The sequence below is a fragment of the Saccopteryx bilineata genome, chromosome 1 (assembly GCF_036850765.1).
Source record: "Saccopteryx bilineata isolate mSacBil1 chromosome 1, mSacBil1_pri_phased_curated, whole genome shotgun sequence".
NCBI classification, from domain to species: Eukaryota; Metazoa; Chordata; class Mammalia; order Chiroptera; family Emballonuridae; genus Saccopteryx; species Saccopteryx bilineata.
This window is the reverse complement of record NC_089490.1, coordinates 296,432,256-296,444,795: the sequence shown is the minus strand read 5'-3', so window position 1 is coordinate 296,444,795 and position 12,540 is coordinate 296,432,256. Positions and strand designations below refer to the sequence as shown.

Genomic DNA, 12,540 nt, shown 5'->3' with positions numbered 1-12,540 from the left:
AAAGCATTTCTTCTGTCTGTAGTGACTCTGTTTGGTGACACTCAGCAGAAATGTAGTCTTTGAGAACAATACAATAATATTGGTGATGAGGAGACCACTTTAAGATTATATAATTTGCCCTAGCTGGATAGCTCAGTTGGTCAGAGCATCCTCCAGAATTGCAGATTGCCAGTTCGATCCCTGGTCAGGGCACATATAGGAACCGATCTATGTTCTTGTCTCTCTTCTCTCTCTCTCTCTACTCCTTCCTCTCTTACTAAAATTGATACATAAAAACTTTAAAAAAAAAGATGGTATAACTCTTTGTACTCCCCCCGCAAAGCACTTCACATATGTTGTTTTGTTTGATTTTCACAACTTTATGAGGGAGGTAGCACAGATAAAATCATCCTTATTTTAGAGTTGGAGAAGTTGAGATGTTGAAGAATGAGGAGGTCTAATGAAGAGAGGGGCCACCTGCACATTCTGGGGGCCTCAGCTGTCAGCTGTGGAAGTGTCCGGATGGCAGATGCCACTCACATTTTAGTGCTAGAACTGAGGACAATGTTTGGGTTAAATCTGGTCCACATTGCACATATATGGGCATTTAATTATTATTGCTCTAATGTCACATCCAGAGACAAGGCCCCCGAAAAGCAGCGAGGCTGTACTGGGTATGGTCTCCACACAGAAACCCAGATGGCATCTCCTGATGCCCGGGCAGCCATGAAGCCCAGTTTCCATTAAACAAGGGCCTCGGGTCTGAGCGCATGGGTCTCTAGGGGTGGTTTTCAGACTTGGCCAATTATAAGAAGCCGGGGAGCCCTTTATTTGAAGAAAAGAGAGACTACTTTGTAAGATGACACACATTCATTATACACAAGATTAAAGCAAAAAAAAAAAAGTATAAATAAGAAATAAAAGAAGTCCCCGGGCACCAACTACCCACTGGTGACAAGACAGCAGGGACACAAAAGCATTCTGCAGCAGGTGGCCACCATCAGAGGGACTCCTCAACTCCTGCAGCGTGTTTCACAAGCACAACTCTGCAGCCTCACCCAGACTGGGGCGGGGGCCCGGCCATCTGTATTTTATGAAATGCCCCCTGCGAACCAGGCGTGTCCGAGATCAATAGGGGTCCTCTTGAGGAGAGGGGTATAAAACAGCACGCTTGTCAGAGAACTCTCCCAGTCACAAGGTGTCCTCTGTGTCTCCTCAAAGCTGAATGGCCACTCTTGGGGTACCGGGGAATGGGCCCCGAAAGTAGAAATAGTAAGAAAGAGTTTAAAAAAACAAACAAGAAAGAGAGTAGGAACAGTAAGAGTCACCTGTAATAGCTGTGCACCTGCAGCAGTCTCTCCTGCCCCTCCCCCTGCACACACACAGCTCCGCAGAGACGATGCACCAATGGGCAGGTGGGCAAGGAGACCCAGGAAGCTCCGGGGCCAGTCCAGGCGTCACCTCGGGCAGGAAGGGCCTGGAGATATGGCAGCTGAAGCAGGACAGGACACTGTGTGGGTGACCATGGTGGGGGAGAGAATGGGGGGAGAGGAAAGGTGGGGGCTGGAGTGGTGTGGGGGGTAACTAAGCCAGGGTCGGATTAGACAGCCCTCTGCATCTGAGCAAACACTGAGTCTGGATCTCTGGGACACTCCTTCAGACTTATTCCGTATTAAGTCCTCATGGTCAACGAACTGTCTCCCGAGAAGCCAGGGCTAACGCGGCAGACACAAACAACAAACAAAGATGGCCGTAATGCAGTTAGTCACTGCAAGGATCCTTCCTTCACTAGGAATTAATAAATTGGGTTTTGGATGCCAGTCTCCTGGGAGTTGGATCAGCATGTCAGACCCCTGGCAGCTGAGAACCTCTGGTATTTAGACAGAACTGGCTTTCCAAACCTCTGTGGCCACCCTGCGAAGCCATCAGTTGGCTGTGTGACAGCAGCACACCTTTAGACAGCAGCAGGTCAGCACGGGGAGGGGGGCAGGGGGGGGCCCTGGATTATTAATGAAAGCTGCTTGGGCCATGGAGGTACAGTGACTCTCCCCCTCATACCTCTGCCAAAGGGCCTTTCTCTAATTTGCAAACGGGTATGAAAGTCTTATCGAGATCTACAACTTGCATCACCTAATGACACACTTAATAAATCACCGCTGGGGAACAAGAACGCCACCCGCAGCGCTCTCAGAGCGGAGCATATGGCCACGCGGCGCGTGCAGGGATCAGGTGCTCAGGCCAGCGGCAGCGGCAGGCGGCTGTGGTGTGTGGCTCCCCGGGCACCTGGCCCTCCCGGGGCTGCAGCTGCAGCAGCTGCCCGGGCAAGACATTCCCATGTGTCACCGGGAGACACACAGCTGCCTCCGTGCCCTTCACCTTGGCAGCCTCCCCAGGCCTGACTGCCCCCACGCTCACTTCCCAGCCAGGCAGTTACTCTGGGCTCCAATAGATGGAACACAGGACGCTCTGAAACAAGTGAAATTTGCTTGTCTTTTGAGATGTTCCCACTTTCCCTCTCCTGGGACATCTCTTGCCACAACCAAGTGTTAAAATAATTAAGGCATTACCTACAACAGAGACTGAATGCAACTATTGGCCCTGAGTTTGGAAAACGCAGGCCTTTATTTGGATTGCTGTGGGCCCCAGACCTACTGCGGATGAATCTGAGTTTTATCAAGGTCCCCAGGTGATTGACAGGTTAGAGTAAACCCAGTTGTCCTGGGTTCATATTTTTCTCCTGGTCAGTAAAGTTCTACATAAATATCAACTGGGTGGCCTTAGGACAAATTTCCCTCTTTTCTTTTGAGGTCAAATAACTTCCTTCCCTGATAGCTACTGCATCTTCTTCTGCCTTCTGTCAAGCTGGCTTCTCTGCGCGTTCCCAACACAGAGCTAAGCACTTACCTGTTCAATAAGTACTCTGATCAAATCCGGCTGGTTGGGCTCTAAATATTTCTGGAACAGACATGTCAGGCTACACTCTGAATTCCATTACACCAAGTAACTAAAATAATCCCATTTTGTAGGAAGCTGACCCCCCCCCCATCTGCACAGGTACTTCCAGACAAATGTGGACTCAATATGAATCACCAACACTGAGTTCTGAAACACTCCCGCTCCGCCGGAGCCTGGGGCAGGCGCCCTGTCTCCTGGATCACGCGTACCTCTCCGGGGTCGTTCTCTTGCCAAGAATAAGCAACACAGCCGTGTCAACTGTGGTTCTCAAAATAAGATCCATTTTCAGAAAAAGCCAAAATCAATTTGTCCCCGAATTTCAAAGCGGCACAGGCCAGGCGGCCACACTGCCCGGCGGCTGCTTTCCCCTCACGCTCACCCAAGCGCTGCGGAGGCCAAACGGAACCCAACAGGGGCGTCACCTGACACTGGGTTTGATCTCTTACTGCAAAGTCGCTAGGACACAATGAGGCGTTCCGCTAACACAAACAAACCAAGTGAACATGTTTGGGCCACGCGTTGACAGAGAAGAAAGACCTACAAATTCGAGACACAGTGTTACATAAGGATTTTTGCTCAAAAGGAGCCACGTCCCCAGGCCCACGTGAGCCACACGAATTCATTTCCGCTTGCAACCCTGCTCCTTAACACATATGTCACTCACACTTAGCTTCTCCTGCCCTCGGTTTGCTCACCTGAAAACGATGTCCAAACCTTGCATTTTAAACAGCCTATGATGAGTTAGTTGTGTTGTCTTTATCTGGTTCTCTGCCCACCCTGGTTCAGGGGCTGGTAATCTGAGAGTGATTTGCAACTGCCGGTCCATGGACCAGTCACCAGAAATTCCGTGCCGGTCCGCAAAAGAGGTAACCACCCTGATGTTGTATGAAGATTACAGATCCAACAAGCTTAGTCAAACTTGCTTATGCTCAGGGTGATTTCTGCCTTAGCTGGTCCCCAAAGTAATTCTCCTATTTTCACTGGTTCTGAAGTACAAAAAGGTTGAAAACCACTGATCTAAGTCTAAGACATGATCATAAGACAGAAAATAGGTTGGATGCACAGGAAACCTCACAGATTGAAGGTCAATCTGTGCATAACAAGAGTCTATCATGGCAAACCATATCAGAATAAAATTGATGTTAAAAATCAGCACTGTATTATTCACTATCGCCGGACCTACAACGGTGGCTGACAACATGCAGGGTTTGATAGCTCAGCTTCAAGACTGTTTAGGTTTCAGAGTAACTGCAGCTGCAGTTGAAGTAAAATACTAAAACTTTTAGCAAGGTCTCTTCCCCATTCTGAAGTCCCAAAGGGAACAATGTAATTAATTAAGCCACCAGAACACGATAGCGATGACTCATGTTTCTCCTAGTAAGAGCTGGAAATAACCGACTCCACTCACTTTTAAGATGAAGTGTTAAATTTTTGTGATAGAAAGAAACTCATTAAGAATGCCTAATTAGTTATAGACATAAGAATGTCTGATGCCTCAGCGTTACGAAACAGCAGCTGTCCACCACACAAAGTTTGGTTGGGCCTCTGGGACCCTGATGAAATCTTCACGCACCAAGGTGTCTCCAGGTACGTTGCTCAGCTCCAGCGTTCCATTTTCTTTGCACATTCATCAACTCACTTGAGGAAGAAACTGAAGTCTAGCAAGTTCTAGCCTGCGAAAAGGATTGTGCAAAGAGCTTAGCATTACAAACCCAAACGGCATCCTTCTCTCTGCCACCTCCTTCCCTGCAGTGCTTAGAGGTAACTTTCTGTTTCCCTTCCAGGACTTTATTGCTCCCCTGCCAAAATGGTCTTGCATCTGTTACAATAAAATACCTGTGATGTTTTCCAAAGCCAGCAGCTTACTGCCAACAGTCAACCCTCTACCCCACAGGCAGCCGTCTGGGAACTTAAGTCAAAGTGTAAGGTGAAGTTGAAGTGGGAGGGGTGGGGGTTCCTTGGAAGACAGACCCTCCTCCTCTTGCTGATAGAGTCAGCTAGCAGGAGAAAAGAAAAACACTTTTGCCAAAGGGGCAGAAACAGCAGCCAAAGGCAAAATTAAAGGGTCGTTTTCATCAAGAGCACAGTGATGAATCCTGAGATTTATGCTTTTCAAATGAAGGTCAGGTATGGTGTGTCTGAATTTCCTTCCACTCCTTCCAACCCGGGCACTTCCATTTCTGTTCTGAATAGGGTGGGAGTTCTAAATTGTTCATAGCAGGACCACTCTTTTTCTTTTTGGAGGGCTAGGGAGGAGAGCTTGTAAAAATGTTTCAGTTTTTATTGAAAGGGAAAGGCTTGGAGAAATACAATGTATAAACAGAAGGCCACTTATCTACGCTTCAAGGGAATAATCTGTAACTGTTTTGTGCTCCAGTGTGAGGTGTCTCAGGGAATGCAGGCCTTTTAACTGAATAGTTTCTCAAGGCCACTTCCGCCCTTCCCTAGACTTGCTCTGCTCCACTGATCTGCAACTTGGTTTCCATTTTCTAATTGAAGAACAAAAAATAGTGTGGAATTAGAAAGGTCCAGGTGTGTCTTGCTTTAGGCTAACCTGATAGTCTCCTAACCTTGAAATTACAAAAAAATACAAACTGTGGGTGTGACCCTTTTCTTTTACCCAAGCTGTCCCTCTGAGTGCTGAATTTCTCTGGCGCGTGGGAAACATGGTTGGATTGCTTCTTCAGGAAGAGATGATAGAAAGGGAGGCAGATCTGGAGTCCTCAGTCAATTGTTGTCACGGTCTGACTCACTCTAGAGAGATTCTGTATCTAAGCCAAGAGCGTGCACTCACGTTGTGCGCTGCAGAGGCCATCTGTGGAGTCATAGCATGGCTGCACACCCATGCACACCTGGATTTAACAAGCTGAGGCAACATGGGGCAGATGTGCCCACAGGGAACAGCAAAGCCATCGGAAGATCTCCCAGTGGGGCACACTCAGCCTCCTGCTGCTAAGCCCAGCAGGTGCATGTCAATGGAGAAAGAACTCTCTCATCTTGTTCCTGGCCATTAAAGGAGAAACAGAGCTCCAGCAGGGATCTCCAGCATAAGAGGGATTTTGTGCTATACCCCCTGAGCCCTGCCCCTGCAGGAAATACATAGGTCTGGAACTGAGAGGGTGCATTGCCTATAGAAGCTCTTACAAGGGACAGAAATTATCAATCCTCTTTCATGGACTGGTCGCAAGTTTTCTCTTGTAACTCAGAATCATAACTTTTTTTGTCTGACTGTTCCTCTCCTCTAAGTTTACACACTTTCGCACACAAATGCACAAATGTAGCTCATTCTTTTATCCCATTCACTATTAAGAAAAAGTTGATAAAAGTCCCTTGCTACCTTGGGGCACCAGGTCATTCTAGAGCTCTGAGACGTACACTGCCAACTCATGCAGAGAACGAAGTTACTCATGCTCTGATCATGGCCTGCTGGGAACCCAAAGCTGCCCCACTGAGTCTGGCCACACAGCAGCACCACACCTCGTTGGGCAATCTCGATAAATTCCCTCACACACTGTGAGACCGCACCGCTCTCCACTTGCAGAGCACAGGACTCAGTCTGCTTGACTTCTAGTTGAGTTTCAGCGGTTACGCAAATCAGGTTTCTGACGGTGTCTGAAATTCCAGTGCATACAGGAATAGCAGGTTGCTTAATCTCTAAATTCAGAGCCAACCCCCTTTCTAAATACAGACAGAGGTGCTGCCTAGCTCGCATGGTAGATTAGAGGACCCACCCTTGCCAGCTCTGACAACCTGACTTGTCAAGTGCATGACCGCCATCTTGTTTTCCAGTGGGGCACCCTACGTGAATATTTTCATCCTTCCTCACTTGTTTTCATCTGCCAAACGAGGCCCCACCCCCATTCTTCTCTACTGACAGCATCTAATTTCCAAATATAGGAAGACAGATGACTGAAAGGTCCTGAAGGGGAAAAAAATTACGCCAGCCATTTTGTTTTTCTTCTTAAACTACACTCTTTTTGTGAAAACTTTCCTGTGTTTCTGCAATGGACTATATGCTACTTATAGAAGTCAGCTCCATATCCAGGCCCATGGTTTTGACATAAGAGCAAGGTCACCAGATTCTCCTTTTGCCTTTATTAGAAATGACATTAATAATGAAACACTGCTGGGTCAAAGAGAATGACACGTTCAGGAGCAGAGCGGCTGGGTCAAGAGAAAGCTTTTAGAGAGCAATAAAGAAAAGCTGTCTCAATAGGGGAAAACATAATATTCACTTAATTTTTTTTTTTATTACAAAAAACCCCCCCGATGTTTGGTTTGGTTTCAAAGGGCGACACCAAACAACTTAGAATGCGGAAGTCTGGCCAGCTGTCAGTCCTGAAGAGAAAGAAGGAAGGGAATTATTTCTGTGTAAGTCAGCAGAGTTTCGGTCGCCACCAGGGTCTCTCAGTGGGGGACACAGTCAGTAACGGGGTCTTCATAGCTACCTGCAGCAGCAGCAGCAGCTTCACCAGTGAAGGGAGAGGATGAAAATTGAGCTGTAGACCCGGAGGTCACTTCCCATTGTTGGGACCTTGTAGAAAATCTTCAACTTCCTTGCTCTGAATCTACCCCTTTTGAGGTAATAATGCCATTTAACAGAGACTGAGAAACTAAAATCAGTTTCCAGAGACAACAGGCCGTTCAACTGTTGAGGACTTACTGAACCGTTGAGGACTTACTGAGCTGCATGGACCCACTGATCATACTGCTCGTGAAGCATGCTAATCAGGGGCTGGCTCCAGTTTCTCTCAAGAGTCAAGAGGGTAAGTACTTTAGGCTTTGCAGGCCATATCCGGCTCTGTCCTGTATTTTTCTTTGTTTCTTCAATGTTTGGAAATGTAAAATGCACTCTTAGCTCCTGAGAGATATATATATATATATATAAAAAAGCCAGGCTGGGACCTCCTGGGCTTGGCCCACAGGCCAAAGTTTGCTGACCACTGACTGCTTTAGAAATGGACTTTGGAAAGAAGCCTGCCACCTAGCTCAGCTTAATCCACAGCAAACAGCATGTGGGGCAGACAAGTGGGAAGGCTGGAGACCAAGGGAACCCACCCAACAGGTGGACAGCAGCCAAGGGCTCCTTAAAGACCCCGGGAGGTGCTGCTTCCCCTTCCCATACAACGTGGAAGGCTGAGAAGTCAGAGAGAGAGAGAGAGAGAGAGAAAGAGATATGAGCAATAAGGAACAGGCCTGCCTTGACTAAGCACAGGACCTCCCAGCCCTCCAGGCCTAACAGGCAGAGCCCCAGCTTTGGCCACCACAGCCTGACAACAGCAGCCAGCCAGTAAGCGGCAGGCCAGGCAGCTCTCACCTCTGCCTTCTCAGACACACCCCTGTGGCTAATCGGACATTCTCAAAAGCTCAAAGCCAAGGGTGCCAGTATGCAGACTGGCCTATTCAACTGAAACAAGTTCTCTACCTCATTCTGATGCTCTTGTCACTCTTACCACATGTGCCATTTCTGACCTACCCCACAACAGCCCTCTGACCACTCCATTGCGTGGGGTGGGATTGGGGGGGGGTGGCAATCCATGCTGGCACTGATCAGATGCTCAGTCTGGACGCGGCCAGAAACCCAGGCTGGAGAGGGTCTTTATTCTGTTCCGCTTCTCCTATCACAAGTCCCCACAGTGGAGAGGATGCTCTGAGCCTTGGCTACAACCACAGGACCCACAGCCCAGTCTTTAAATTATCCTTGTGTGTGGCCGCCACCCACGGCCCTGCTTACTAATTCTCTACTTCTGAATATGAAAATGTCAGTGACGGTTTCCAATCCTCTGCCCCTCATTCCCTGCCCACTCCCCATGACAAATATTCAGGATCCACACTTTACGTTCACAGTATTTTCCAATTCCCTGACTTCGACGCTGAGCACAGGCAGCCTGCCTTAATGGAGAAAACATTAGTGCATCCAGGCTTCCCGCTGGACCTCAGTCAACTCTGGGCATCTCACAGCTGTTCTGCATCCCCTTTCTTTCTTACAAAAGCCAGCAAAAACTAGCAAGCACCTTGCTGGCTCAGAAATATGAAAATAGAGCAATTGGAATTCAGGAATTCCAGGTTCATTCATTGTCTCACAAATTCGAAGTCAGTTTTAACATAAATACTTCATGACTTGGGGTGATTTTATTTTTTATTTTATTAAAAAAGCAACCCCCCAGAATATAACTGTCATTGGGTCACCAACCAGTTAACAGAAAAAGTCTTGCTTGGGCAGATAGCACAATTCCGGCTAATTCTGCTTCTGATGTCAATATCAACTCATTTCTCACACACTTTTTTTTTTTTTAATAAGCCTTTGGAAGCCAAGTAAGTTGTGTGCAGAGAGAGGATAGGGTTCTCCTCGCCGCTCAGGTCTCCCCTCCTACCTGCTTCATGAGCTGATCAGGTGAGCGTGCTCCTCTGTGCTTCCGAACCACTTGCTAGGACAGCCTCCAAAGTTTGTTGTGGTTCATTTCCCCCTCCAATCCGTTCTTTCAAGTTCTGGGTTATTAACTCTAAACAGAAACGCAAGCCATGCCAGTGTGTGCTCCGACATCCTGCCAGCTTCCCATGTCGGAGGCTGATTCTCTCTCTCTCTCTCTCTCCTCTCCCCTCCTCTCCTTCTCTCTCTCTTTCTCCTCCTCCTGGCTTCACCTCCTGAGCTCCAGGGCCCCACCCACAGCACTCAGATCATTTTTCATTCATGAGTGCATCCAGCTAAACTGTTTGCAGAGAACGAGCCAACCCTTGCCCTGTAAGCGTACTGTAACCATGCCGCTAAGAACTTTAATTTTCTGGGAGTATGGGGTGGAGTTGGGAGGGGGCTCAGATCCTGACAGAAGTCATCTGTGGCTTCCTCCTGCAGGTATGTGCAGATGCCCTCTTCCCTCAGAAAAGGCCATACACCTGTGATGTGGTCACTGTAGCTTCATTACCCAGACACCCCCTCAGCCCCCTGGAGGTGAACTGCAGATTTCAGGCATGAGACAACAAAAATATAGCAAAATGTGCATTTCACATACATCAAAAATGTGAAACCAACCAGGATGATGGGTCAAGAAACTTTTCACTCAGTGACCCAACACGTCACAGTAAATGAAATATTTTATTTTGCACTTATTAGAGGGCCAGGTTTCCTACTGCATTCAGATGGGAACACAAATGGAGGCTTTAGATAATTTTTAAAAGAAGCCCATTGGTATATAAGGGCTACTTGTCATGATGGCTCCCTCCTAACCCAACAATCTTCTCTGCTTCCATCCCAGACCACTACCAGCAAACACAGATTACCCACCAGCCCTTGAGAACACTTCCTCCTGCTAGAATGTCAGCAACTGCAAGGATGATTTGACTTTTACTCTCTAAGATTTTATCAGGAAATAAAATTTTTTAACAATAGGCTCCCCCAAACCAACACACACACATATTGTGACTTCCACTACGTGTAAACATCATTTTAGTTTGCAGCTGGAGCAAAAGTGGTCTTTCATGATCCGCCAACCAGAGACATGGTCCCCAGAACCCCAAGGCCTTCACGGTAGATATGAAACTTTATGCAAACTATTTGAATGAAAACAACATCTTTGAATGAAAAAATGCCGACGGCTTCTGAGCAGCTTCAGTCATCAGGAACCAAAGAGGGGCAGTCATTCCAAGGTCTTGCTTCTGAAAGCCTGGAAGGACTGTTAGATGTGAGGATTAATGTTTGTCTTTTTTAATTTATTCATTTCTTTTGGAGTTTTATTCTGTATGGATTTTCCCCCTTATGAACCCCAACAGTATCATAAGCTGGTCCCTATCACCATGAGAAATTCTCCAATCTTCAAATTTTGGTTTTTAATTTTTCATATATTAAAAAAAAACACAAAACCCATGACTTTGTAGTATCCAGATTTAAAGAACATCTTATTATTATTTATTTATTTATTTATTATTATTATTTTTTGTATTTTGCTGAAGCTGGAAACGGGGAGAGACAGACAGACTCCCGCATGCGCCCGACCGGGATCCACCCAGCACGCCCACCAGGGGCTACGCTCTGCCCACCAGGGGGCGATGCTCTGCCCCTGGGGGGGGGTCGCTCTGCCGCGACCAGAGCCACTCTAGCGCCTGGGGCAGAGGCCAAGGAGCCATCCCCAGCGCCCGGGCCATCTTTGCTCCAATGAAGCCTTGGCTGCGGGAGGGGAAGAGTGAGACAGAGAGGAAGGAGGGGGGGGGGTGGAGAAGCAAATGGGCGCTTCTCCTATGTGCCCTGGCCGGGAATCGAACCCGGGTCCCCCGCACGCCAGGCCGACGCTCTACCGCTGAGCCAACCGGTTTTTAAGTTACCTGGTTCGGATGTCTCCTAAAAAGAACATGCTATATATTTCCATACATGCTGCCAATGGGTTCTAATCATCCTAACTTCCTAATACCAAATCCTTGGGGGAAAAAAAACAGGCAAATTTTTTTCTTTATAGTTTCCCATTGGCCAGTTTAACAGATGAGAAAAGCAAAGCAAGACACTGGCAGACAGACGCCCGATGTTCCACTGGTGGGGCGGAGAAGGAACAGGAGGGTTGGTGCCTGGTCCTCAAACCCAGCGCAGAAGCCACAGACCAGTCCACATGTTCACGGCCGTCCAGGGGTCGGAAAGCTGATCCTGCGGGTGCCCTCCTGCAACGCACTCGCCTAGTTTAGGAGAGTGGACTTGCTCTGACTGTGAGCTAAGGAGAAGGAAGTCTGCTTTTTCAATTTTTTTTTTTAAGAAGTGGGGAGAACAGGGAGTTAAAGCTTTCTTGGCCCATGACCAAACTAGTCTTAATCAGAAGTAAAATTTGCCTATAGAATATAGTCTCCAGTATTAGTTTGTGACATCTGCCAAAAATTGATGGTAGTAAAACCTGTTATTCCACCTCTCTTTGTCCTATTCTCTCCACAATGGGTGGATAATATATATCACATATAACTTTGCTTTAAGGGAAATTGCTGCTCTATTTACTCACAAAACTAGCCATGCAGCGTGTACCAGAACGCAGCAAGGACGCAACCATTAGAAACATCTAACCATCCGGTTAGGGGTCAGATGCATTTTTGGTCAAACTACCCACGGTAGGAGTCTGGAGCTCCGTTTTCTTCTCACCCAGTTTGTTTCCTGGCTTCGGAGACCACTCTGTTTTCCCTGTCTGTGATCTGGGAGGAGCTCTAAAGATTACTTAGTTCAGCCTTCTCACTGTGGGGGTGTGGAAACAGAGACCCAGAGAGAAATGAGAAAACCTGCCAAGCTTCGCACATGAGTGGAAGTACTGAGATTAGAACTGAGATTAGATCTTCCTGATTTAAACTCTAGGATGGCTCTAGGTGGACAAGATGTAAGTCTTCATAGCCCAAGGACTACAGGCAGGGGCTCAGCAACAGCTCCCCAGCTGGTCACAAAGGCTGGCCTCGGGACACACCTAAGACTGTCCCATGAGCACAAGCAGATTAATGAGCAAAGGCAGCTTCAGAAGGACAGTAAACGAGTGAGTGACTCCAGCAATCCCCAACTGAGAGATGCATCAGCAGTACCACAAAAGCCGATGGACTCTTCTGGGTCCATACTCAAAGAATGGAAAGCAGGGACACGCGTGGCTATATGTA

General features: G+C 47.6%; 1 protein-coding gene across 7 annotated transcripts in view; it reads right to left on the bottom strand.

Annotated features, from left to right (window-relative positions):
- The window catches only part of PDZD2 (PDZ domain containing 2), a 340,539-nt gene that overhangs the window by 115,723 nt on the left and 212,276 nt on the right, over nt 1–12,540 (bottom strand). Inside the window, exon 1 of one of the 7 annotated variants that reach the window (XM_066244223.1) lies at nt 9,309–9,522. The exons of 5 other annotated variants lie outside the window; for them this stretch is intronic. Coding sequence is in view for 1 of the 2 variants with exons in the window: in XM_066244213.1 (XP_066100310.1) it covers nt 3,144–3,217 (74 nt within the window). In the remaining variant the exon portion in view is untranslated. Of the gene's footprint in view, nt 1–3,143; nt 3,265–9,308; nt 9,523–12,540 lie in introns of those variants that run through there. One more of the 7 variants, XM_066244213.1, reaches the window with a different exon arrangement.